This window comes from Empidonax traillii, unplaced genomic scaffold (genome assembly GCF_003031625.1).
Source record: "Empidonax traillii isolate 1590-97213 ecotype Southwest subspecies unplaced genomic scaffold, ASM303162v1 scaffold1005:size266651, whole genome shotgun sequence".
Taxonomy (NCBI): Eukaryota; Metazoa; Chordata; class Aves; order Passeriformes; family Tyrannidae; genus Empidonax; species Empidonax traillii.
The window spans coordinates 23,234-49,576 of record NW_020956198.1 but is presented as its reverse complement, the minus strand read 5'-3'; the positions used below and the strand labels follow the sequence as shown (position 1 = coordinate 49,576).

The window sequence follows — 26,343 nt, the reverse complement described above, 5'->3', positions numbered from 1 at the left end:
TCCCCCCTGCAGGGGCTACTTACAACAACTCCACTTCCTGAGGCGGGGCCGAGGGGCTCACACTATTCTCGAGTGACTTTTGGTGACCTGGCCTGCTTTCTGCAGAGGAGAGAAGCCAGCATTAGTACAGGGTTAGAGGACAACAGCATCAGGACACGATCTAGTGGGAAGGCAAGCAGCTGAGAACTCTCAGGAACGTAAGAGGAGACACACTGACAGAGCAACAGGCTCCTGCTCCTCCATTTCATTGCTCCCCAAAAAAGGCCCAAACCTCCCGGGAAAGGAGCTTGGCAGCATCTGCAGCAGAGCTCCAGCCATCCCAGGAGGTTCCCTATGTACCCCAGCCCATGACAGCATTATAGCTCCTGTTTGTGCAGCATCCCCTCCTCGTGCAGCCTCCAGCACTGCAGGTCCTTTCCAGCTCATCTCCTCGGGGGGGATCTTGGCCACCGCAGGGGTGGCTCCTGCACCAGAGGGGCTCTTGCCTGCCCCAGAGGAGCCAAGTCTCTGCAAGGGGAAATGTCACTTGCCCACAGCGACCCCGAGCCCAAAAGCAGCATCTTCGGTGCCCCCGTGAGAGGCAGTGGCTGGAACTGGGGAGGCAGTTGCAGGAACAGGCAAAGTGAAGACATTGTTTTGGCTGCTGGCACTTACTGCAGAAATGTACTGGCTGTTTGTGAACCTGGGTCTCCCCTCCACTGCAGAGCTGTGCTGTGGGGCTATGGGCACGTAGGGGGGCGAGCCCATGTCTTCACAGAAGCTTTCCTGGGGGACGTTGGAGACACAGCCGCTGTCAGAGCCGCTGGAGCCCGTGGCTGACATGCAGTGCGATGACTCTGAGCTCTCTGTTGCTGGGGAAAGAGAGGAAGGTCACTGATAACCACGAATTTGGGCTGTGTATGACCTGTGCCACACACACTTGATGATGTACCTGTTTGCAGAGGCACTGGCCACACAAGCCACACTCCTCCCTGGGCCTCTTTAAAGCCCCAGGCAACAAAACAACACAAGGAAACTGAGTCATAATGATGCTGGAGATTGGTGTGGGCTGGCCAGGGAAATTCACTCAAGGGAAGCCAAGGGGTCACTGGACCAGGCTGATGAGGGCAAGGAACAGAGGGGCAGAGACACGAGTGCCCAAGGCCACAGCAGCACCAGTACACAGCACCAAGGCTGTCATGGGCATGGCTGCAGCTCAGTGGGCACTTCATAATCCCTGTGTCTGAGCTAACTCCCCCTGTGGAAGCTGAAAGAGCTGGCACAGAAGGGCACTGTGACCCCCAGAGCCTGGTCTGAGTGCACTGTGCAGAGCAAGGTGAGGGGACGAGCCTGCCCCTCCCGGGACCCCACGTACTCAGGGATGGTTGGCTGCTCGTCTCGTGCTCCAGCTCATCCTCCTCGATGCAGGTGCCGATGTCAAAGGGGCATCTGGGGGGCAGGACTTCTGGCAGCAGAGCCTGGTTCACATACATGTGGAGGTTGAGGGGCCCCAGCAGGGAAGAGGAGGAGGAAGGGTTGTACGCAGTGTGGGTGCTGCCAGTGGAGAGCTGCGCTTGCGTCCTCTTGAACGGGTTGGAATGGTCAAACTGAGACACTGCGATTGATGCTCTGGTCCTGGCACCTGCCAGAAAATATATTAAAAAAAAAAGCCCTGAGAACCAGTCCTGCCTGGCTCACACAGAGCAAGGTGGAAGGCAAAGCCGGCACCTACCTCTGCCTTTCATGATGTAATCGATAGCACGGTCATTGATAGCTGCCTCGCTGGGTTTGATGTCCAGGAATGGCTTGTTACCCACACCCATGGAGACCATCTCCTGCATACGGATTTCTGGAGAGGAAGAGACCCACAGCCACATGATGAGGTTGACCTGACCCTCCCAACAGCATTACGCAGCTCCAGGATAGAGCACTCCTGGGCTTGGCTGCTCCTGAACTGCTGAGACTGGATCTGTTCTCCCCTTGCTCCCCAGCCCTGCAGAGTCTCCAACAAGCAGTCATGCCCTGCTCTGGCCAAGCAGCTCAGTGCCATGCCGCCTAGTTGAGTCCTGCCAAGCGGGAAGCCTGGTGGGGGAGAGGAGGGACTCAGCCAGCCTGATTCAGGCAGCTCCCACTCCAGCAGTGGCCTAGATCACAGAGAGAGCAGCGAGTCTTTCAGGGGTACTGGACAGAGAACCCTGTGCTCCTATTTCTCTACAGTCACACAGAGCTTGGACTGGTTGAGATCCCTGGGGACGAGGGGCAGGGAAGGGACATGCCCAGCCAAGCCCAGCACATGCTCCTGAGGCTGCATGCCAGCACACAGCTGCTTGCTGCACAGAGCTGCCTGCTAACAGGCTCCAAACCTACTCCGGACAGCACGAGCTGAACAGGGCTCCCGCACCTTTCGCGGCACAGACGCCCCAGGGAGGAATCACACCTTTATTGCGGGCTGCCTGCTGCCACAGGATCTTGGCAATGTCACTGGTCCAGGCCTGCTTAGTCTCAGCTGAGCTGGCCTGGAGGATGTAGGTGTCGCTGGATTTCCGCCTCCGGAACCAGATCTCGAAGCGCAGGCCGCTGTCTCCGGAGTTCTCCGTCAGACCAATGTCTGCAGTCTGTGAGGAATGGGAAAAGCAAAGCATCGACCAGGCTGCACCAGGAGCAGAAAGGGTAACCTCTGCCTGAACCCTGTGCCACAGCTACCTCCAGCTCGGCACAACCAGTGGGAAAGAGCCTGAGGTCCTGTCAGGAGCAGATACGATCTGGACACAGCTGAGCACACACAGCTCGGGCAATTCCCAGAGCTTCATCCGGAGTCAGCACCACTTCCCTGCCTTTCCCTCACACTCCCTGGCCCTCAGAAAATGCTGACCCCCCACATCTCACGGCACAGAGAGGGCCTAGGCATTAATGTGTGAAGTATTCACTTCTGTTTTCACTGCATGGCTTGGAGAAGGCTTAGAAGTGGTGGGAGCAGCTCTTCTGCTGAAGGTGCTCCTGCTTCCCATTTTCAGGGGCAAGTCCATGGGGAAACCAGCCACGGACACGTCTCACATGGGAGGGAACAGCAGAGCTGCCCTTACCTTGAAGGAGCACTTGTAGATATACACATCAAAGCCACCCTGGATCTTCTTGGGCTTGCTGAAGAGGATCAGATCCTCAAAGAGGAAGACGTGGCGCTGGCACTTCCTACGGCCCAGCCAGATGGTGAACTCGTCCTGACGCACCAGCTGTCCCTGCTCCTTCAGGTTTACCTGGACACAGAGCACATCCTAGTGAGACTTCCACCTTGAGCCCCGGGGTTTCTGCACTTTGCATGCCTCTCCTTCAAGTCCCACCCAGATGATTTTGTCCTACCCCTGCCATCAGCATCAGCTTGAATTCCTTGCAAACTGCCTGACCCTCTTTTCACCAGCTCAGAAGAGGTGAAAGGCCCAAAGCAGCATGCAGGACAGCATGTTTAAGGGCTGCCAGGCTGCTGGTGAGCACCTGGCAGTGTGTTTATGACAACCCCCTCAGGTAACAGCACCCAGGCTGTCTGTCCTGACAGATCAAGGAGATCTCCAAGCCCCATTGTTCCCTTGCCCCACGCCTCAGTGTTCCTGCTACGCTGGACTGGCACACAGCACCCTGAGCACTGTGGGAATCTGAGGGGAGGCTCACCATACAATCCAAAGACCCCAAGCCCAGAGAAGGGGAAGAAGTGTGGCTCTGCCCCCCTGGGCAGGGGAGGACACCGGAACGTACGTCACAGTCACGGATGGCATCCATGGCCAGCAGGTCATTTCCATGCCGGAGCTGAAACTTCACCATCTCCTCAGCTGCACGCAGGTAGCCCAGCTCCTGCTCCTGAGCCTCGCTGCACTCCTTGATCAGGTCCTTCAGGAGCAGGGCGTATTTGCTCATCCTCTGGATGGGTTTCAGCAGGTAGGAGGCCAGGTCCATCTTATCCCCCAGCTGCACCTGCTTCAACTGAGAAATGCAGCAGAGTGAAGGCAGCAGCTTTCCCATGCCCCCAGGCAGGCACTGACACCCACAGCTCTCCTGGCTGGGGTACTCAGAGAAAACAAGTGCTCTCAGGGAAATGTAAGGCCACAGGACCAGCACTGCTGTGTGCTGGGCTCCTTTTCCAAAGCCCTCACTGCTCTTCTGCCCTGTCCCCCCCTTGCTCCTGTGCAGACACATGCCAGGGAAGCAGAGGCCAGCATTGAGCCTGCCTCAGGAAGGAAAGTTGGGTTTGTTTAAAAAGACTGGTTCAGGACCCAAACACCCTGAGCAATCATGAGGCAGACAGAGGGACTCACCTTGAAGAAGGTATTCCCATGGCTGGCCAGCAGCGAGTCTGACTTCGGCTTGTTCTTACTATACAATGCATACATTCCAAACTGGTCCTTCTGCAGAAGAGATCCATCCTCCAGTGAGACCCACACACCCAGGGCACAGTGACAGCTGTGCCCCTGGCAGGTTACTCTAGAATTACTTCTGCCTCTCCCAGGCTGCACCAGAGTCTCCTCTGATATCAGGAATGACTTTGCTCCAAACTCATTAAGAGCCAGGGAATGTACTCGTGTTCCTACTCCTATGGTATCCAGGAGTCTTTAATCCACTGTCCTGTCATCCTTTGCCCCTTCCATACTCCAACAGCAACCTGGTACCATTCAAACCTAGTAGCAGCAAACGTGCATGGGGGCAGCTGACCTTAAGACCTGTGCCCCATGCTTCTGTCCAGCAGCCCTTTTCACCCAGAGCAGCAGGTCTGCACCTCACTGGTCACTGAAGTCATTCCCCCCTTACACCACAGACAGAAGGTGGGTATGGGATGCCCCTGCAGAAGCAGATGGGGCTTCAAGAACAGACATTTTGCTTCCCTGGATGTGTCTCTGAGTGGCAAAGAGCATCTGCTGCCATCTGGGCTCAGCCTCACACAGCCATCCCAGTCCAAGCTAGCCTTTGAGCTGGAAGGGGACAAACCAGCCCAGCACAGGGTAATCCTTCCCCTCCCAAAAAGGGTCACAGCCCACTAACACACCAAATACACAGGCACTGCTGGGCTGGGGGGCTGAGCACATGCCCGGAGCAGCCCGACCCAGGGTGGGGAGGTGCTGATGGTCCTTACGTGTCGCAGGAAGCAATGGCTGACCCGCAGCGGGTGGTTACAGCAGCTCTCCAGCTCCCGCAGGAAGTACTGGCTGTGGAAGTCGTAGAGCTTCTCCAGGTTGCCGAAGATGACGCTGCGCTTGCCGCGCAGGTCCTGGGGCAGGTCGAGGCGCTCCATCTCGGGGAAGTAGCTGTCGATGATGTAGCGCAGCGACCTCACATACTCCCGCTCTGTGGTGACCATCTCGTCGATGATGTGCCGCAGTTTGCTGCAACAGCGAGCACACGGCCCTGAAGGGACTGACCCAGGCAGCCAGAGCACCTGCAGAGCACTGCGCTGTCTCTGCAGAGACCCAGCACAGAGGGGAGATGATCCCTCAGCACGATCCAGGCTCATGTGAACAACTATGTGTGATAGCTCTGACCCTGAGCACTGACAGGACCCAAGGGAACGGCACGAAGCTGTGTCAGGGAAAAGGTTCTTCACCCAGAGGGTGGTCAGGCAGTGGAACAGGCTCTCCAGGGAAGCATTGACGGCACTAAGCCTGACAGAGCTCAAGAAGTGCTTGGACAATGCTCTCAGGCACAGGGGGGGATTCTTGAAGTTGTTCAGTGCAGAGTCAGGAGTTGGACTCAATTATCCCTGTGGGTCCCTTCTGACTTGGGATAGTCTGTGATTCTAAGGAACCCTGTCAGCTTTCCTGTTCAGGGAGAGCGAGCCTCGGGCTGGCTGTGATCCTGGCCTAAGCTCAGCAGGGCACACATCCCTTGTCCTAGTAAAGCAAGAGCAGGAAACAAACCATGTAACACCTCATCAGCAAACAGCACTTCCCAGCGTGGGTTGCTCCACGCATCTAAGGGTGCCTATCAGGTACTCGAGGTTGCCACTGCGAGGCAGTGCAGCACCAAACATAACTACTCTAACGTGTCCCTGCCTCAGCTTTCCCCCAAGCCAACTCCTCTGGTTGTTCAGAGGACAGCTCTTCCAATGAGAGCAGCTGAAAGACCTGCCTGGAGATCCCCTGTCAAGAACAGCTCACATCCCTGGCCTCTCCATAGCTTAGGCATGTTGAAGTACGACAACAAAGTTGAGACTCTCAAGGACAGAGAAGGAAAAGAAGAGCACAAAAGCCAGCTGCTGGACATCTAGAAATTTCAGCCCCAAAGGACAAATCCAGTCTCTTATCTGTGAAGCTGGAAATGCTTCCCTAACAGTCTGGATCCAGCACTGCCCAAAAGAATGTGGGACAATGCACTGTGTTTATGCTCCCCTACTGAATAGTGTTTCTGTATCCCCTCATCCTCCAATGCCAGCAAGGTTGAGAGACTCCCTCTCCTGGGACTCCTTCCCCTCTTAGAGGAATGACGCTGCGAGGGAAGAGCAACAGATCCCATTTCTCTGCCTCCCCACCGAGAAAGCTGCCAGGCTATGTGGGGACATCCCTGCGTGCTTGCTCAGCACCCCACACGTGTGTGCAGGAACGATGGAGATGTAGCTCCAGTCACCTACCCCGTACCCAGTGCTCAAGCTCCGCAGAGCTCCCCACATCTCTGCTGGCTGCCTTTTCACCAGCCTGAGAAAGCACCGAACGTCAGCACCAGCCACTCACCTGCCCCAGCTCTTGGCTTCCGAGGCGGAGAGGCAGCCCCTGTGCCCCTCGAGCAGGCAGTCTGCAGCCCAGCTGTGAGCCGCCGGCTGCCGCAGCGCGAACGTCCTGTCCACCAGCTCGGTGCTGCTCACCTCCAGCCCCTTGATGAAGACGCCGGTGTTGCCGTACCTGACCGGCTCGCTCCTCTGGCAGCTCGACCACAGGCTCTCCCCGCAAGGGAGGTCGAAGCTTTGGGCCTTCCGGAGCACCCTCCTCGGAGGCAGCTTCCCGGGGGCCGGAGTGGATGCAGAGGGTGGCTTCACCTCCGAGGTTTCTAAGATGCTCTCGAGGTTTGGCTGTTCTTCAGGCAGCTTTGGAGACTTGCAGGCCCCGCTGGCAAAAAAAACTCTGCTTGAGTGAGGGCCAGGGCTGAGAGCAGTTTGGCTGGCAGCGTCTTCCCCAGCCCCGACATCAGCGGGGCAGCTCAGGGAGGGCGAGGGAACTTTCTCCTTAGTCCACTCCAGAGAGCAGTTGGACCTGTTGTAACAGTGGGATGCGCTGTAAGTCCTGTCCCAGTGGGACCTGGAGGTGGCTCCCTCGGAGTGCCTCCAGTGGAACAGACTGCCAGCCTCGCTGCCACCCTGGGGCTGCTCCCCGGCAGCTGGGCTGTGCTCTGACAGCAGAGACTTCCTCGTTCTCAAGGCCGCTTCCAGTTTCTTTTCAAAAACCAGCTTGGTCTCCTGACATTTAGACCACGCGAATTTCCACTGCTTGAGCCCCTTGTCACTCTTCAGCTCACAGGCCAAGTCCTTCATCTCCTGGAAGCGGGCAGCGCTGATGTCGGGGTGCTGCCCCTTGTAACTCTCCAGGCACTTGATCACATCTGCACAGTGCTCGGGGGAGCTGCAGTCCTCCATGCTGACACAGGCGAGGTGTCGCATCCCTTCCAAGGCCCACTCGTACGCCTGCAGAGCCAGAACAAAAAGCAGCAGCCGGTCAGAGGGACTCTGTGAAGAATAACCCTAATTCCGTGCCTGAAGACAAGAGAAAGGATCAGTGTGTGGCCATCGCAGATCGAGCGTGTGGGTGGGGGGGCTGCTATTGTCAATGGGGCTTAACAATTCAGCAAAACAAACAGCCCCTTATGCCAAGGGCTTCAGCTGTGCTGGCTGCTCTGCCACAGCCCCACCTCCCCAGCAGGTCCCAGCGGCGCTGGCACCCACACTGCTGGGCACGTTTGTCCCCTCCGGGCAGGGGGGCCCGGGGGAAGCTGCTGCTAAGACTGTAGGAATTCACACCTCAGTGTGACCCTGCTCAGTAGGAAACCTGGAGCTCTCCCTCCCCCTCTGCCCAGCCACTCTTACCACTGCCATGCAGGACAAGGTCACAGGGGCATCAGTAAGCTGCTGCTCCCCACACACACATTTCCCTGGAGCTGACAGCACACAGAAGCCTGGAGCTCCAGCAGAGCTGGGGTTTGTGGATCACCCCAAGTGATCCACTGACCCATCCTTGCAGCAAGGAGGAATCTGACACTGTGCAGCTTGAGCCCGTGCCTGCTGGCAGCTGTGTGGTGCGCTGTGCCCTGCCTACCTGCCTGGCTCTGCTTGCCACTGCACTACATGCTTGTGCTGGTTAGCTGAATGCTGAGCTCAGCAGTTTATTTCTAATATTCCAGGAATGCTGGAAGCAGCTTCATGGGGCTTAACTCCAGCAGTGGTGCATGAAACAGTGCCTTGCTGAGACAGCTCTGCCACATCAGTCAACCAAGAGGAGCGGGACAAAACGTGGTCCGACAGGACAGACACAAGGGAGGAGTGAGTGCCTTATCACCATGGGAGGAGAGGGGCTAATAAAGCATCAAGCACCAAGTCCTGTCTGTCATCAATCAGATCAGAAGAAAGGCAAACATCTGACGGGTTCATTAGCCACCTCTCTATAAAGCAGGGATGATGACAAGGTTTAATGATAGAGTAAGATGTGACCAAGTTGCCACAGGCCTGGTCAGGGAACTTTACTATGCATCAGTGAACACACAGGGTTATTTGTCAAGATCAGATGCACAAGACAGGGAAAACACCCAGGACAGGGCTGCCCGGCATCTTCCACCAACTGTCTACACTAGAGGATGTGCAGAAACACCACCAGCTGCTCTTGAAGTGAACCAGACCATCCCTAGCACTTGGCCTGTGTACCTGCAGAAAAACAACACTCATGCTTTAGTGCCAGGAACAAAGTGACCAGCTTTTACATTTTCCACTTCCTGAGCAGCATTACTGCGACGATTTTTACTCAGAGAGCTTAAAGCCCTTACTTTTATGCAGGCTTAGACACCAAGAAAATCCACCCAAGCTTTGTGCAAGCAGGCACTGCATCCCTATCAGGCTCATGGTGGTCAAACAGACCAGGAGCCAGGCTCACTCTGCTGGAGACAGAGGTAGGCAGGGCAGAAGGTATTTCATTCACATGCTGCCCAATCCCTGCTGTTTGTACAAGAGCTAAATGCCAGCACAGCCTGTAGCCTGCAGCCCGAGCAGAGTCACTCCAGGGGCAGATTCCACCGGAGTTCCCAGAGCCATCCGCACTGCTCTTCTGAGCTGCAGCTGCACGGCGTGCGTGCAGCCAGACCCATTCCTCACACGGAGCTCCTTCAGAAACACCAGCAGTTGTTCAGGGAAAAGGCTTCTCAGCCCCACACAGCCTCAGCACAGAGAAACTGGAAAGAGCAGCAACCCCCTCTCCTCTCATCGCCCTGCCCTGTGCAGCAACAGAGCCCTCACCTGCCTCTCTCTCAGTCCAGGCCTTATGCCCTAGACCTGCCCACTGCTGGGGGCCAGAAGGGATGTGCAGAGGCAGAGGACGCGCCACATTCTGGTGAGAAGTTGCATTTCCCCATGATGCAGAGGGTCTTCTATTCCCTGGAGATGGAAGCACACCCAGGCGAGGGGACACACCAAGTGCAGCAGAGCCCGGCAGTGACAGATGGATGATCCTGCTGTGGTTCTTTGAGCTGCCCCCCTCCAGCTGCACACAAACCAACATCAGCCCCTTCCAGGGGCAAGGGCTGGCCATCTGTGTGGGCTAAGAACAGGCACACCTCACTTCTCTGGCTGTGAAGGGTGATCCTCACTGGAGGCTGCGTGCTGGCTGCCTTCGCTCAGCGATGGAAAAGCTGAGCTCAAAAGGCACTCTGGGCTCTGAGAGAGTGTGCTCAGAGCACTGTGCAGGACAGAGACAGCCAAAACACCAGCCTGGACTTTACAGCAGCCAGGCAGGAGGGCAGCCACCCTGTGAAGGCGTTATCCAAGGCTGGAATACTCATTTCCATGCACAGACAGAGAGAGAGAGAGAGAGAGAAAAAATGTGGCTTCTTTTATTTCTAGGAAACCCCACAGATCTGCACGGAACCACTGGAGGAGGGATCAGGGCTGCAAACCAGGCAGGGAGGCAGCTCTGCCACCTCTCTTGTTCACACAGTCTCTGTTCTTGGCGAGGACCCCAGGGCTGTGCAGAAATGACTCCCACTCCCGATGGCATTCCCTCCATCCCCAGGGCTTGCTGCAGCCAGCGAACAGCTCAGCTTTGTTCCCAGTCCCGTGGAGCAGCCTCCACACCCTGCAGCTTGCCTGCTAACATGCTGAGGGACCACCGAGGCTTTCTCCAGTCACATCACCCTCTTCAGCTGCCCCTTTTAGCACAGAAATGGCAGCTCTCTTCAGAGACCAAGCGTGCCCCCATCCTCATGCAGGGGGTATTGTTGTCACCGGTGTTCCCCCAGGAAGGTTACAAACAGCACCCAGTCAAGCCAGGATACTGAAAAATGTGGGATTTTGGGGGAGCAAGGCAGCCCTACAGCTTCTCTGCAAAGCTGCAAGGGCTGCTCGTGTAAGAGGAGGCAGCCATGCACAGTGAGGTTGAAATCCTCCCAACCATGTCTGGAACCAGGCAGGAAGGAGCCTGTACCTTGGCTTTTGTTCCTTAGAGAAAAGTCGTTACCAAAACTCTCAATTAAAGGATTAAAGACAGATGTGCTTCCTGCACGTGCAGGGCTGACCTATCCTGCAACAAGTTGGTCCTGCCAGGTTGCCCAGGACAGGCAGGGGCTCGTGGGGGTGTAACCCTCAAGCAACCCTCAAGCCCACCACCCTGTGCTGGTCCCTGATCATTTCACCATGGACAGAAGCTCCTGGAGTCTGTTGGATTTGGCATCACTGAAGTGCCATCTGCAAGTATTGCCCGAGAGAAGCTGCTCGGCCCTGGCTCAGGGCACGTTACCAGCAGTGCACAGAAAGCCTTCCAGGGGTCCTGGATCCCCACCTGAGCCACCACTCAGATATTACATCTTCCCAACTCAAACTTATTACAAATCCACCAGATTCCTTTCATACTCATGGTTCAGTGATCTGTAAGGCACCTTCTGGGCAGCCAAAACAGGGGACAGACACTGTGCATTTCAGACATGCCAGAAGGGGCAATTTCAGGGGGGTCTGGCTTTGTCCAAACCTTTTCCATCTCCTCCTGTGGAGACAAGATGACTATAACTGTATTTTTTCTTGTCACATAGGAATCTGGGTGTCTGAGCAGGTAGAAGTAGGTTAAAAACAGATCTCATCCTATCTTCCCATCCGTCCAGAGAGGGTCCATACCCTGGGTGTACCCAGATCTGTGCTGTACATTATCAGCCCCTAGAGCCAGACTTGAGGCAGGGCCACTGCTTCAGTGCATCATCTCAGCTATTCAGAAGCAAATACTGCAAAGCAAAATACCAGATTGGGGAGCCCTGGTAACCAGAGACAAGGCAGAGGGGGCAGGGGCTGAGCTTCCCATGAGAACTACTGAAGTGTGCAGAGAACACCCCGACTGGGCACAGGCCAGATCCCCTTTCTTTCACAGTGCAAAACACAGGGAGGGAAAACATCCCAACCGACCCCAAATTCAAGCAAAGTGCAAAGCAAGCTGTTACCCGACACACAGGAGCTGTGGAGAAAAAACAATCAATCCTCCCAGACATTGCGATGCTTTTTCCACATCTCCAAGAGCCAAAAGCCCCTGCTCACTTCTAGCAAGGTCTGTGGCTCCAGGAGCAGGCAGAAACATTGGAGACACAAGAAACCATGTAATTGCAGAGCACAAGCATTTCAGCAAAGCCACCAAGTTAGAAGTAATCTCCTCTCTGTGCAGAGATTCGTTGTTCTCTCTTCCCCACCCTGTAGCACTCGACTTTTCCAAACTGCATCTGAAGCCCTGCCTGGGATTCATTAGCAGCAGAAATCAAACTAATCAGAACTGTGTCCTGATGTAGCTGGTAGGGATGTGACTGTGGGGATGGAGCTGGTAAAAGCTCAGCTTTAAAGACAAAAGGACTGACACTCTTGAACTGAAAAGCTAAATCACTTCTGAGTTGCTGTGTAGCTCACAGGGCTTCCCCTCCTCTCTCCAAGGGAGGACAGACTACTGAAATCATCAGTTTGCCTAAAATTAGCTGCTAAGGGAAACAAACTTTAAATCCTGTATTTGCATTTCTGCCAGTTACCAAGAGCCAGCTGTTGCACAAACACCACGGGAGGGCAGAGGATGAGAGACGAGCACAAACTACAAACTCCTTGGATTTAAGCATAAGAAAGGAGAACAAGCAGTAAGCACAGCTGGGCAGGAGAGAAGAACAAGGGGTCAGGGAAGCAGCACCTGTCAGGGTTAGTCTGGGCACGCCACAGCCCAAGCACCATCAAAGGCTGCTCATTAAAGCAACTTGCTTGGACATCTATTTTGCAGCAGCGCTCAGGATGAACACGACCAGAGCTCAAAAATCCCTTCGTCTGCCCTCTGGGCAGTCAGGCATGACAAGTCCAGGAGAGCCTAATTACAGGAGAAGATAATTGGATAAAGTAGGATTGCACACGATTTCTGCTCTGTTGACGACAGCACGAGGACCCGAAGGGCAAACGCGGCTCGTTGTGCAGGACCCGGCGTGTGGGACGCGTGCTTGCCCTTCCCTAAACTGCTGCCACTGCCAGGCGGCACCTGGGGCTGCCCATTAGGGACAGGGGGACTCACTTGGTGAGCCACAAGCAGTGACAGCAACCCCTGCTTCAGAGCAGCTCCGAGCTTCCACCGGGCAGCCGCTGCCAGCTTTGCTGTCTGAGTACAGCCACACACACACGACACACACATGTGTATTTATGAGTGTGTGCATGTACAAAATAATTCCCTGGGTAGCTGGGCAGCAAGTGCCAGATTTGTCCTCCTCACAGCTTCCCTGGCTATGACCTCCCAAAGGCCAAAAACGTGCAGCCCTCCCTCGGTGTTTCCTTCCTGCTCCTTGGGTAGATTCCCGACTGATTTTTCTCTCCTTGTTTTTTCTGTCTCACCACAGGGGTTTTCTCAACGTTTAAAAGCTTCCAAGCCCAGAAGAACAGGGGACAAGTCTGCTCCCAGGAAAATCAGAAACTTTAGCGTTTGCCTTTGCTTCAAACCAGCCTTATCACGTCTGAGGCACTGTCCATTTTTTTCAGCAGCTTTGTGCACCCATAGCAGAGCTTTTCTGACACGGAAATTCTGCTCACAACCCTTTCTTGCAGAATAAGGGCAGATGCTGTCTCACTGCCTACATATTATCCCCTCTCCTTTCTGATGTTTCATCATCAAACCCAACTGCATGCTGAAATCTGCTTTGGCACATTGCTGCTCTCCTCTTCAGCTGCCCCTGACAACTGGAATCTGGTGCCTGGTCCTTCAATTTGGCTACACCAGTCACTGCAGAGTCATGAAACCAACTGGAGGTTGACTTGAAAGAAGCTGCAAGTGTTGAGCTGAGCAAACAGAAGGTCTGAAGGAGTGAGTGTGTGTGTTTGTGGATGTACAACCAATGCCTAGGGGAGGAAAAGGACTGCACATTTTCAGGCTTCTTTCAGTGAAGGGGATAACTCCCCTCCTTTGGAGAGAGCCAAGAGCCTCGTGTTACCAGCCAGATCAAGTCACAGTGAGATGTGTGAGTCACCCAAGCTGCCAACTCGCACAACAGCAACAAATTACCCTGTTCAGAGACTAATGTCACCTCCAGAGGTTTATTGCATGCTTTGCTTTTACATCTGTCCCGACAGTCCCATCATCACCCCACACAAACACCCCCCTGTAATAGCACCCCGCAGGCCAGCCAGGACAGACTGCACTGTGGTGGGTGTCTCCCCTCTGCCCTGCACTGGCTCCCTTTTAATGAGGTTCTCTGTGCTCAGCTGGGGATTGCAAAACCTCCAGAATGCCCTTGGGCCTGGTTAGGGAAGCGTGGATGCTCTCTCTGTAGATTCACATCCTTTCCCTTGTGACAAGCTGAGCCAAACTCTGCTTTTAAGGACTCCACGATAGGCTGGGGTCTCTCTGCACTGCACTGTAGGTGCCTGTACCCTGGGGGATGTGGAGCTGAAACTGAACCCAGACACCCAGCACCTCTGCTGGGTCCCCCTTCTCCAGGGGAGCTGACGACACTGCAAACTGCTCCCCCTTAAAGAGCACACTGAGATGGACTCAGAAGGTGCAAAGCCCTGCAGAGCAGCCAGAGGAGCCAGGCCAGAGGCAGTGGCTGCCTGGGAGAACCCTGTCCATATGTCCAGGGCTTTGATATGCAGATGGAGCCATTGTGAGCTTCAGTCCCATCTGTACACTGAGGGCAGCTTCATGTCCAGATTGCCTGAACAGATCTATTTAACTCCCGTGACTAAAGGGAATTCCAGCCTCAGGAGGATCCCAGCATCCAGAAGGATGCCAGCACACAAACACTCAGAAAATCTGTCACCCTGGGCCACTTCCACGCCACGATCAGAGGGGAGAAAAAAAGCACCAAATCCAACATTCTGCACACATGCACAAGGCTGAGGGAAGATCTCTGCTGGCATCAGATCTCACACCTCAAGCACTACACACTCCCCTCACAGCTCAGCTGCAACTCGAGCAGGGAAATTCCTAAACCTGCTGGGAGGAAACGCCGTTTCCCTGACATGACTGACTGGCTCCCAGTGTTGTGATCCTGCAGGAGATTTGAACCCACCTGATGGGAGTGCCAGACTTTGAGAGAACTGTCAGCTTATGCTTGTGGCAGCCAAAGACACTGAGGAATTCTTACACAGAGGTGCTCTGGCAATCGAGACTGAAGGTGGTTTCAGCATGTCAAGCAACCCTGGGATTGGGGAAGGCACATGAGGAGCAAGCACCCTACACCCCAAAGGGTGCTACACACCCGCTGGCTCCCTCAGACTGCTTCCTGCTGTGTCCTCCACCAAGGGGGAGGATTCAGCCACCACTGTAGGAGGGAGAAGGACCCCAGACAGACAGAGCAAGGCTTTGTCCCCCTGCACATGCCACAAACAGACCACACACAGACCTCAAGAGAACCTGAGGTGCTGGGACAGGTGCTCAAAAAACATCTCAACCTGAGAACTTCTCGATTTCAACTGCAAATTGTGCTTGGATTTAGCGTGTGAATAAAACCTAATTAATTCACTGCTACTGCCCTGCAACACAGAGAGACAAAGGAGCCTCACACCTGTGTTGTGTAACCAGAAAGTAGCACTGAGGGCTGGTGCCAACTACTATTTAACCTCCTGCCACAGAACTTGCTGGAGCTACTGCTGTGCTGCCCCTTTGGCAACACAGTTATTGGTGAAACACAGGAGAAAACAGCCTGGGCACCGGTGGAGCTAGCAGTGAATTACTAGAGAATTCATACGACACAACAGTTTCCAAATCACTGATTTTGCAAGACAGAAAAATACAGGGGAGCTGGAGCAGACCAGATGTAAGTGTTCTTTTTGTTCGTGCAAGAGGGCTATCTCCAACTCAAGGCAGAGCAGAAACTTTCTAATACATGAATATCCTCTGCTAGGAAAGTAAACATGAGAAGCTTATTAACCTTGCAAGAAGATTTCTCCAGCAAAAACCTGGCAGGAAGGAGAAGGGAGAGATTTCACGCATTAACCTTGCATGAACTCTGCCAGAGGATCGATTTTCCACCCCCAGGGCTCGTTCCCCCAACTGCTTCAGGCTGGGCATGAAAAAGGACACCTCTGAAACGAGAGAGCAAATCAGACTAGCTGTCTGTCCAGGGGCACGACTTTACAGGCATAACTGAGGAAGGAGAGAGAGAAGACAGAAGGAGATGATACAGCTGCTGTCAGACATTGCTGAAGCCAGACAACAGTGGCTTCCCCTGAAACAGTTTTACAGCATCAGGAAGGCACTGTAAATATTCCTCTCTTGCACCTCTCCGATCTCCCTTCGCCATCCTTAGAACTTGTGCCAGTAACCAGATGAAAATTGGTACTTGGGAATGTTGTGCAGCCCCTCCCCAGAAAAGCAAAGCCCATCTCTGCACAGAGGCAGAGTAAAGACATGTCAAATGCCTCTTTTTCCACTTCAGTGCTAAGTTCTGCTCTGCACATCACCAAGCACATCCCCAGAGCAGGTAATCCTAGCACACCCTTTCAGTAAAAGTACCTCTCAAACTGTGCCAAACAGCCTGCTATAGAAAAATCAGCCTTTTTAGTTTGCAGCCACCGGGATCTTTTCTGGCTATCCAAAGACCAGCATTCACAACCCTCCTTTTCTTCCCAAAAGCCAAGCAAAAAGAAACATAAATGATTTATCATCTGGAGAGAACTTGATTTGGTTTTATCCTCAAAATTATCACCTGCAACACTATATCTGGTACATCATCAGAAATGAAACCGCAGAAGACAAAGTACCAGCAGGTCTCTGTTCTGAAACTTCTGGGGAGAAGTGAGAGGTGAGGGCATCTGGGGAAGGCAGCTTATTCATCATGCTCTGGATTTCTGCTCTCACAGCCAAGATCAGATCCAGCTCTGGCACCTGGGAACGCTGTGCCAGCAGGTCCCACTCACTCGAGGGGCAGCAACCCAGCAAACCTCGGAGCAGTTCGGGAGAGCAGCCCCTCCTGTGCTGTCCACAACGTCTGACGGAGATTCGGGCAGGCTGAGCGGTACCACCTGCCCTGCCCGCGCATCCCACTCGCCTGCAGCCCCCACAGCAACTTCCAGCTGCAGGGAAATGATCATCAAAACGATCGTGCAACAACCTCTAACGAAGAGAAAACAGGGACAGGCACTGACAGCACAACCCGGGGTTTCGGAGGGACCGTTCAAAGATGCCCCCACAGCTCCCAGGGCTCGGTCTGAGCGCACAAAAGCTGCACACAAAGCGATGTGATTCATGCTGGATGCACGCAGACACGCACAGGCAACCGAGTGAAAAGCCTTCTCTACGCTGTCTCCAAACAATCCCCGTCCAGCTCACACGTCAGCCGGGCCACCAGACACTTGGTACTTACAGGAGGGTTCGCTGTGTCCGTCCGCTGCCGGAGCCGGGACGGGGTGGCTGCAGCTCGGAGGGAAGTGCATGGAGATGTGCAGAGAGGCTCTCCTGCAGCGGGGCCAGAGGGATGAGAGGAAGGGCCCCAGCCCCTCTCTGGGCCCCAGAGCAGCAACACTTGTTCACGGGATGGAGCAAAAAAAGGCTGGCATTCCTACAGCAGCAAGGACAATGGGGAGGGATGAGGAGGCACTGCCATAATCAAATGCAGGCCAGCTGGCCCTCCCCCAGGAAGGGCAGGCACCTCCTTCACTTGCCAAGGGCTTTGTTTTCTAAGCCACAAAGAACAAAGTGGCTGAGGAGGAGAGCCAGAGGAGGAGGAGGAGAGCAGAGGAGAACCCGCTGTGGGGGCAGAACCACACGTGAGCGCAGGTAACCCACTCCCAGAGAGAAGAAAACACAGAAGGGAGGGAGGTCGGGCAATATTCTGCCCACTCCAAGCAGAGCTCAGAAGCAGCAGCTCCTTGTGTGCAGCAGAGAAAAGCCAAAGGTGATTGAGGAACAATAATCAGCACAGGCTGATGGTCAGGGGTCCTTTGGGGGAAGAGATCCAAGGGTGGCAGACAGAGAACACCACTGAAGGAATGGTTTGTGGAACAGAGCCCAAAGAAATCCCACCATGGGCCACTTCACCACTTCCAAACCAGCCTCACTCCACCAATCCTGAGCAGTGGGACTCTGAACAGCTTCACTCAGAAAGCAACCTCCAATCAAGGGCTCAAGCTGCAAGAGGCTCCCAGGCCATGGCAGGCCAATGACCACACGTTCCCTGAGCACCAACGAAGCACCATCTTGCACAACATCCTGACAAGCAGGAAAAAGCCCCTGGAGCTGCCCCAGGCCCTCCTGTAATAACAGAGGCAGTTCAGCTCTGGGCACCACATCCCCACAGGGTATGCAGGTGCTGAGCCGGTGTGATGGGACGCTGCCCTCGCTGGTTGGGTCAGTGCTTTCTTCCAGAGTGACTTCTGCCAGCAAGGATCGTGCACCTTTGCTCCCAACCTTCAGCAGGGCTGGCTGTCATCCCAGGGCTGGCAGAGACTGTGCTCTGGCTCACTGGACAGTGCAAGTAGGGTGCTGCTCGCACGGGTCATTTCAAACCTGCCGTCCAGGTAACCTGCACTTCGCTGATGCCAAAGGCAAGAGCATGGGATATTAAGAGCGATCTGAGAAGTAATTTCACCCAAAGAAAGCTTGAGAAAGGAAAAAAATGTGAAGACTAACGAGATAGGAAGGAGAGGGAAAGCTGCTGTGGCTGCTCCTGGTGTTGATGGTGTACCTATGGCAGTGTTACTGTGAAGCCAGGATAGACAGCAGGACAGAAGAGTACTGGGGACTGTCCTTGCAGGCACCCCAGAACAAAACAGACATCAGTGCTTTTGGTACATCATACACACCCTTGCTTGCTCAGCTTCCCAGTTCTCCCCCAAAGCCCTGTGTGGTGCCAGATCCCAGTGCAGTCTTGGAATTGAGTAAACAAGGGACAGCAGCCAGACCAGGCTCGAAGCCACAGGAAGATGGCAGCTCCCCGAGTATGCCCACACCGAGTCTGTGGTACTGAGAAACAATCCTCCAGCCCCCAGTCAGAGGTGGGGAAAGCAGCTTCCTTCACTGCTCCTCCTGCCTCAGCCCAGCCATCATCCAGGCACCAGGGGCTCCTGCCGCAAAGGAAGCCAGGACAAATGGAAACATCCAGCTTGGCACCAGCCCTGGCTCTGGGGAGGGAACCCTGCCAGCCCATGTGTAAGCTCCATGTGGTCTGGCCCAGCTCAGCCTGCCTCCTCGCAGGGAGCTCTGACAGGCCTGCAGGAACTGCCAAGCGGTGAAAAAACACAGCACAGCGTCCTGATGGGCCATATGGGGTTGTGCTGTCCTGCTCCACGGCCCGTCCGGCAGCCACAGGCAGTGCCCCCGCAAAACACTCGCCCACCACCCGCACAAGGGTGGGCACAGCAGAGCCTGCCACTCCCAGGAGGCAGTGAGGTGGGTGAGGGATGAATGCCACGATCCCCGGGGTGGGAGCTCCGCTCCCTTGGTGTGTGCTGAGATGTTGGGAGAGCTGAGCCTGCCAGCTCGTTACCACAGTGTACATTGCTTACGCATCCTCCGGCTCCTTCCCCAAATCCCGGGGCTTGGCACACGGCGGGTTCCTTACAAGAAGGAAAATCAAGGACGTTGCTTATTGTAGGCTCCTGCTGTTGATATCCCCTCAGATACTGGGGAAGAGAGAAGGGAGCTAGGCAGGCACTGACAAGATCACTGCAGGAAGGTCAAAGCAGCTCATCATCAGAAAAGAGTGGAATCAGTTCAGATAAAAATCTGCTTACCCCCCCTCACCTCCCAGACCACGCCACTGACTTTGCTTTGGGAAGGCAGGAAGCATTCTGGAGATCCAAATCATACTGAAAGAACCTTCATAGTGCCCAGCAATCCCTGCCCTGGTCCTACACCTGCAGGATGTGCCCCACTACACTCCTGGTTTCGGTTGGCCGGCGGTTCACACACGGTGTATTTATAACACCAGCATTGTTTATGGTTCTACTGAAACCATGAGATCAAAATCCTCCTTCCTCCCTGAGCCAGCTGCCCCTCCTCCACACCAAAGCAGTGTGCAAACACACCATGCCACTACCATTCCGTTTTCACTGGGGCAGTGCAGCATGAAAGGCACAACCAAGAGTGGGGCTGTCACTGCCAAGGACTGCATCCCACGGCTTTCATCCACCAAAGAGAAGCTGTCACGCTCTCAGGAAAGAAAAGGGCCACTTTTGGGGTCTGTGTAGCATTTGTGCCCCTAGGAATGGCCCAGGCTTTCTGAAAGGCTTTGAAGCTGCAGAGGAACACGTTGCTCTTGAGGCATGTCCAACCACCCTGGCTGCCCAAGAGCTGTCAGCAGAGCACAGGTTCTTGCCATTCTGCTATGGCACAGGAAGCACTTTTCTTTCCATTCAGGGGGAAAAAAATTACATTTTACATTCCCACAGCGAGACAGTCCCCCACCTGCACAGCAAACTGCAGGGATGAGCCAGAGCAGACCTGCAGAGCATCACCAAACAAACTCGATCCTCACATGCCCTGATCAGTGATCAGTGTTCCAGGCTGCCTTCTCCACTTTCCTGCCTCACACAGGACGCTTCTCCATGTTTTCATGTTTAGCTGAATTTCCTCCCCCCTCCCCTGAGCACTTCTGGCTGCCAAGGCAGCTCAGAGACAGCAACTAAGTGGCACCTCCATCTGGTACAGCTTAACTTTTAGTGTCTATTCTTTCTGGAATTTGAGAACTTCAATACCCAATGTTTGTACAAGTGTGGAATAAATGAAGCACAGGCTCCCTTGCCCTTCTGTACTTGCCAAAGCTGTATTTTAAAATGCACTTAGAAAATCCTACTGCTTATTCATCTGCAACTTTAGAAAATTAAAGAACATCAAACCCAACTGCAGGTCTGCTGAACGTTTGCATTGAACCAAACTGGTGAGGTCAGTCAGTCACCAACACGCCTTCTCTCCTCCTGCCTCCCAGATGCCTGGGATGACCCAGTCCCCTTGTTCCCTCAGCCACACTTCCCAGCACCCCCCAATCCTGGTATTCCATCTCCTCAAGCAGGGCTCCACAGGGGAGGAGATGGGATGTATTCAGGATTGAAGAGCAGGGAGCTCATCCTGAATTTTCCAGTGTGCAAGGATGCAGTGTGAACAAATGCAGGCAGTCCACTCTGGTATGGTGGCCAGGACAGGACGTGACCAGCCAATCTTCTGGCCCTTGTCAACACTGCCATGATCCTTCTGTCCACTGGGGCCATGAAAGGGGTCTAAAAGCTCCAGCTCAGACAGCAGCAAACCTCTGCATTTAACAGATGTGGGCATGTTCTGAAACACATCCCCTCCCCTTCTTCCACACACTGACTTGAAAAAAATCACTGCTGACACACGAGCGTGAGGGAACTGTTGCAGGTTACAGATCCAGCTCCCTATTGGAGCAAACACTCCATTTCACACCTTTCATACAAAACCCAGCTCTGGACTGAGTCCAAGCAGGCTTTTTACACCCTCCTCTGTGCAGCAGATGCCTTGTCTTACCTTGTCAAAGAATTCATACAGCCTGACCGTTTCAGAGATTCGGTGCCTGGTTTCATCCAGCTGAGTGCAGAACTCCTCCAGCTGATCTCTGTAGGTCTGCAGCTTCACCCTGTAAGAATGCACATCCACAGAGGAAAAGTCTTCCCATCGATCCATCTTCTTTAATGCTTCCTGTCCCCTTTTGCAGTATTCCTGAAAACAAAATGGGATTGCACGTGAGGACCCGGCACGGACAGCACGTAGTCTTCAAGGTCATTAACAACTCGGGCTAATTAGATGGGGTTTTAAGGTTCAAATCACATGAGCAGGGGTGTCTTTGTTTACAGCAGAATTCTAGAGCCCTGATCTCTTGTGAACTACAGCAGTCACAGAGCAGCTTTTAAAGGTCTACACAGCAAGGCACGGGTGAATTAGGATCAACAAAGGCAGTGTTACAACCACATCAAGGGAGTAACAAAAAAAATCCATCTTCCATCCCGCTAGTTATTTTCCCCAAGACTGGCAAATGCCATCTACTAAGCTGTTGAGCTGGTGGCTTTTCCTCCACGAGGAGAGCAGGGATGCTGAGCAGTGTGAAGGAATGACACACACCTCGGTGATGAGCCCTCTCAGCACCGTGGGTTTGGCTGAGCACACACAAGACACTCACACTACCAACTTAGACGTGGAGAATACATTTTTCCAATCAGACAACACTTACACTGGCAACAAGATCAAACTCCTTGAACTGCTTTTGCGCTTGAAGCAGCATCTCCAAAGAATCATCCAGGTTGACGGTTCCCTTTAGCCCTTTTCTGCCAACATTCTCAATCCAACTGCTGACCTAGGAGAAAAGGGATAAGCCCCGTTATTAGTCACCCTGTGCTACTCACCAACGTGGGCCTTTATGTGGAAAGAGCAAGGAACTGCTCTCATAACGCTGGTCATGTCATTACTGGAAAGAATGTGTGTGTAGACTGCTCCCCCCATGCAAGCATTTCAGTCTGAGCCTCCTGCTAGGAGTTTTTCCACTTCAGGTTACAGAGTAATTGCAAAGCTCTGCTGTTGCTCACCAGCCTTAGGCATAAACAGGGCAAGCGGCTGCCTGGGCTCTGTTTCAGGTGAGCCATGGTCTAATGTGAGCTCTGAACCTGCAGACTGGCCTGACACTCCTATTATTGTTACCCCCAGCTGGGATCGAATCTCCCTGCTGCCAGGTTTCTACATCACTTCCTTTCTCTGGCTGGCAGCACATGAACTGTGTCACTGGGGGTGTACTGATGGACTCTCTCCACCTGCAGTGTTTCACAGTTCTCTGGGGCTCTCACATACTGGTTTTCTGAAGGCAGCTCTCCACAAACCTGAGCAGCAACTGCAGGTTCCTTGATGGAGTGTGGCCACTGCTGCTCTTATCAGCCTTATATCCTCAAACAGGGCTAGAGGACTGACTAACAAAGACCCTCCTAAAAGCAAAGCAGTCCCAGGAGGTCAGGCAGGATAACACAGCATCTCCATCATCAGTGGGTTTTAAAAACAGGCTGGTGAACTTGTCTGCAATGCTCCAGGCAGAGCTGCACCTGGGGGAAGGGAGAGACTTCAGTGTTTCCTAACACCCACTAAGTGTTTCCTAACGCCCATGCATCCTGTTTTCCTGCATCATCTAAATCCATACCCCAACTCAACCACACAGTCAAGGGCAAACTCCCAGTCTTGTAGCCACAGAACAAGCCCACTGGCAAGAGGAGAGGGGGGTGGGTTCTCAGTACTGCAGAGGGACACGCTGCTGCTGCCCAGGGCTCCCAGGCAGGCTTAAAAGGGGGAGCAGCTGCCACCATCATTAGTGATCTGCAAGGAAAGTAAGCTGGGAACAGTCAGTGTTGCTCAACTGAACAATAAAAAAAAGTTCAACTTAAAGCAGGGACAAGTTGCAGAGCCTGCTTTTGTGCTTTTTTTTTTGTATTTCTGCTTGGTATCAGGAACCTGTACGCTTCTAGGAGAGTCTCTACCAGGTTCTTGCATCACACCTCTCATCCTGAGCACACAGCACACGGCGCCCCAGTGTCTACCTCCAAATGGGAAGTCATTAAAACTCCTGGATCCACCTTGGCCTGTGAAAACAACAGGGAGGCTACGGGCTCCTTTGCAAATCCACTTCCCTCCAGAGGAGGAGCGTCTCCAGGCATCACTGTCCACCTCCACACAAGGGATCAACAGGCCCAGCTCCTGCTGTGGGGCACAGTGCCCGAGGGCAGCAGCAGGCAGGCACTGTTTGAAAGGACAGGCAGGCCTTACCTCCTTAAAACACTCTTCCACTTTCTCGAACTCCATCACCAGCTCCAGCTCCTGGATGCGCTTGTTTGACAGCATCACCAGCCGGTGAACGCCCTCATCGACCCGATTATAGAGCACGCTGGCAGCATCCAGGGCATCTCTGCAAGGGGACACAGGTCTGGTCAGGGGTTTTGCATCAGGTCCTTCCCCCAGCACTTCATGCAAACACGAGCTGGCAAACAGCAGTGCTGCACTCATCCTCCCCGTGGGACCCACACTGGCCATCTCCGTATGAACAGAAAAAAAACCACTGCTGTGCTTCCTGCACACTGCTGTGATTCACCACTCTGATCCCAGCAGTGCAGACAACCTGGCAGGAAGGACAAGAGCATCTCCTCCCAGCCAGGCTCCTTGCAAAATTTACCGTACTTGTCACACTTTTCAGCTTTTCATAAACACAGGTTATTTGCATCAATGGGCTTTCCCAAAACACAGGCTCAGGCAGCCTCAGCGTCTAAAACCACCATTTGAATTTAATTAAAATAAGTAAATAGGCAATCACTAGTAAGCAAATCTTTCCTGAGTGACAACAACAATACAAAGAGCCTGATGACCCACTCGCTCTCAGGATTTCCACCAGCCAAACAAAAAGGCAAAGCGTCCAACAGGCCAGCGCCAAGAGAAATGGGATTTGATGATGTGGTGGTGGAGAGATTCACAGCCTGAGCTCCCTGTCTTCCCCAGGCAGCTGTGCTGACCAGAGCCCAGCAGGCAGTGCTGTCCCTGCTGGCCTGCCCACAGCAGGGTTAACATCCTTGGGAAGAGCCCGGTGCCCCGGGATGCTGGAGCCAGGGACCTGCCACATCCTGGCTAGTTGATGAATGTCAGCGAGTTCCACTTAGATGTGTGCCACACCTCTCCAGCACAGGCTTGGGTGAATTACAGATGGGAGCCAGGAGACAGAAGAGCATTCAAGTTTATTTATTCATCTTCAACTTCTTCTGCTTCAAGATTTCCCCTCCTTTTACAATCATGGGCTCAACAGGCACTTAAAACAGAACACTACAGGCTCCTTCAGCTTTGCTCTACACCACCCATTCAGCTGCCTGCTCCTCTCCTGTACTTACCCTAAGCCTTGACTTTGCCTTACAACCTCCTGACTTACGAGAGCACGGCTTTTTTATCACATTATTAAAATTGCCTAAAGCCCTTGCAATACAGGTAGCTAATACTGCTAATGGAAATGAATTCAAAACAATTCAGCATACGTGTTTATTTCTGTCTTGGGTTACAGGCAATCCTGAACCTATGAAAAGCAACTGAATAGGAGCATTTAGTGGCAGACATCCTGTAGTTTTTATGTAGTATATAATTGACACGAGGTAGCGCAATAGGTCTGGACAACTGGCTCTGCATAGCAGAAATCCACACTATTTTTCCATTCAGAATTCCACCCAGCACGCAACAGCCAAATTCTCAAACCTCAGGCTCCTAGATACTTTTGTTTTTCCTCTCTGAAATGCCATCAGACTGAATGAATTCCTCCAAAGCGCAGCCAAAAACACCCGAATTGTTTCTGGACTAAGATCAGTGCTACTGCAGTGCAGAGCAGACAGGTTCTCTACAAGAGAATCCCCAGGCTTCAATGGAAAGATCCTCTCTGCAACGCTGCTCCCACATTTCCTGAAACCACCATAAACAAACAGGGATGATATGAGCCTTCTGTTTCGTAATCCTTTCCTAGGGACAGACCCAGATCCAGCCCGGGGGGACTCACAGCAGCAGAGCCACAGCCATTGTCCAAGCCGAGCTCTGGAAAGTGTGTTTACAGAGCAGGTTGTGGAGGCCAGTTCCCGTCAGCAGCAGTGACACAGCTGGGACAGCTAATGAGAAACAGCTTTGGGAGGGATGGCTGGAAGTTAAATTTGGCAACACCATTAACAGTGTTCGTGCAGCAGAGTGTATCTGTCAGGTCCCAGTGTCTGGTAAGGCTCCAGCATGCTGATGGCCAGACAGGCAGACACCCTTCGGCCTTACCCCCACGAGGCTGAATTCCCTGCTGGCAGGAATGCTCTCATCCACCCAGGAAAACACACGGATACAGCAAACACTCCTCCTCCCATAGGCACCAATAACTTTAGGCATTCCGGGCTGTTAAATGCAAACACTGGCAATTATCCCCTCATGAGGCAAACTGTTTTTCAAACCTTTCTCTGAGCTGCCATGGAAATCACTTTGGTGTTGAGGGCACCTCTTTGATGTCACTCATCAGCAAGCTAGATTGACCTGCCAGACCTTTCTGTAATGGGAGTCCTCGTGTCCACCCAAGCCCACGACCAAACAATTTGTGTGGCTTCAGCACTCAGCAAGGGATGGTTGGATGGTAACACAAGGTTCAGGGACTCGAGACAAGAGCTCCAGCTCTAAGGTCATCTGACCTGGCACAGAGTGGGATCTGATACAGGGGAAGGCAGCCAGGGACTCCCACTCCACCCCTTTCCATGCCTGATGGAGGAAACAAACCCCCAGCTGCCTCAAGTATGAGTGGTTTCCCTTGACAGGAGTCAGTCACAGCCTCAGCTCCAAGGCCCTAACAAACACTACAGATCAGTCACTGAACATCAGCTGAAGACAACTCTATAACTATGGGGGAAAAAAATCACCCTCAAGGTAGAGCGATAGGAAGCAATTACATAAAAACAAAAAGACAACAAACCCCACATTTCAAGTATTTTTCTTTGTATAAACAGATATTGGCCTTCCACAAGGTCACTGTGTAAAGAGGTGCTGTGCAGTCAGTCCAGGATGCATTTGGGAGTTTATACTGTAAGACACTGGTTGGACAGAGAATTCATTTCAGAAGAGGGCTGGAAATCAGCTCTTGCTGTTAGCTGTAAGTTGGGTTGTTTATGTATAATCAAAATCCCTTACTCTTGTCAATTAACTGGTTTTGCTCTCTGTGAATGCTCCCAGC

The 26,343-nt window shown here is 53.4% G+C and overlaps 1 protein-coding gene across 5 annotated transcripts in view; it reads right to left on the bottom strand.

The window, feature by feature from the left end:
• PLEKHG4 (pleckstrin homology and RhoGEF domain containing G4) overlaps nt 1-26,343 on the bottom strand; it is a 50,659-nt gene that overhangs the window by 2,305 nt on the left and 22,011 nt on the right. The window contains exons 8-20 of one of the 5 annotated variants that reach the window (XM_027904067.1): nt 23,391-23,529; nt 21,820-21,942; nt 21,120-21,311; nt 6,687-7,630; nt 5,096-5,345; nt 4,284-4,373; nt 3,643-3,951; nt 3,063-3,233; nt 2,381-2,594; nt 1,712-1,828; nt 1,355-1,621; nt 655-851; nt 24-99 (exon numbers count right to left, since the gene is read on the bottom strand). In XM_027904067.1, coding sequence (XP_027759868.1) covers nt 58-99; nt 655-851; nt 1,355-1,621; nt 1,712-1,828; nt 2,381-2,594; nt 3,063-3,233; nt 3,643-3,951; nt 4,284-4,373; nt 5,096-5,345; nt 6,687-7,630; nt 21,120-21,311; nt 21,820-21,942; nt 23,391-23,529 — 3,055 coding nt within the window. In that variant the 3' untranslated portion in view covers nt 24-57. The remainder of the gene's footprint in view (nt 1-23; nt 100-654; nt 852-1,354; nt 1,622-1,711; nt 1,829-2,380; nt 2,595-3,062; nt 3,234-3,642; nt 3,952-4,283; nt 4,374-5,095; nt 5,346-6,686; nt 7,631-21,119; nt 21,312-21,819; nt 21,943-23,390; nt 23,530-26,343) is intronic. The other 4 variants (XM_027904068.1, XM_027904069.1, XM_027904070.1 and 1 more) reach the window with 4 other exon arrangements.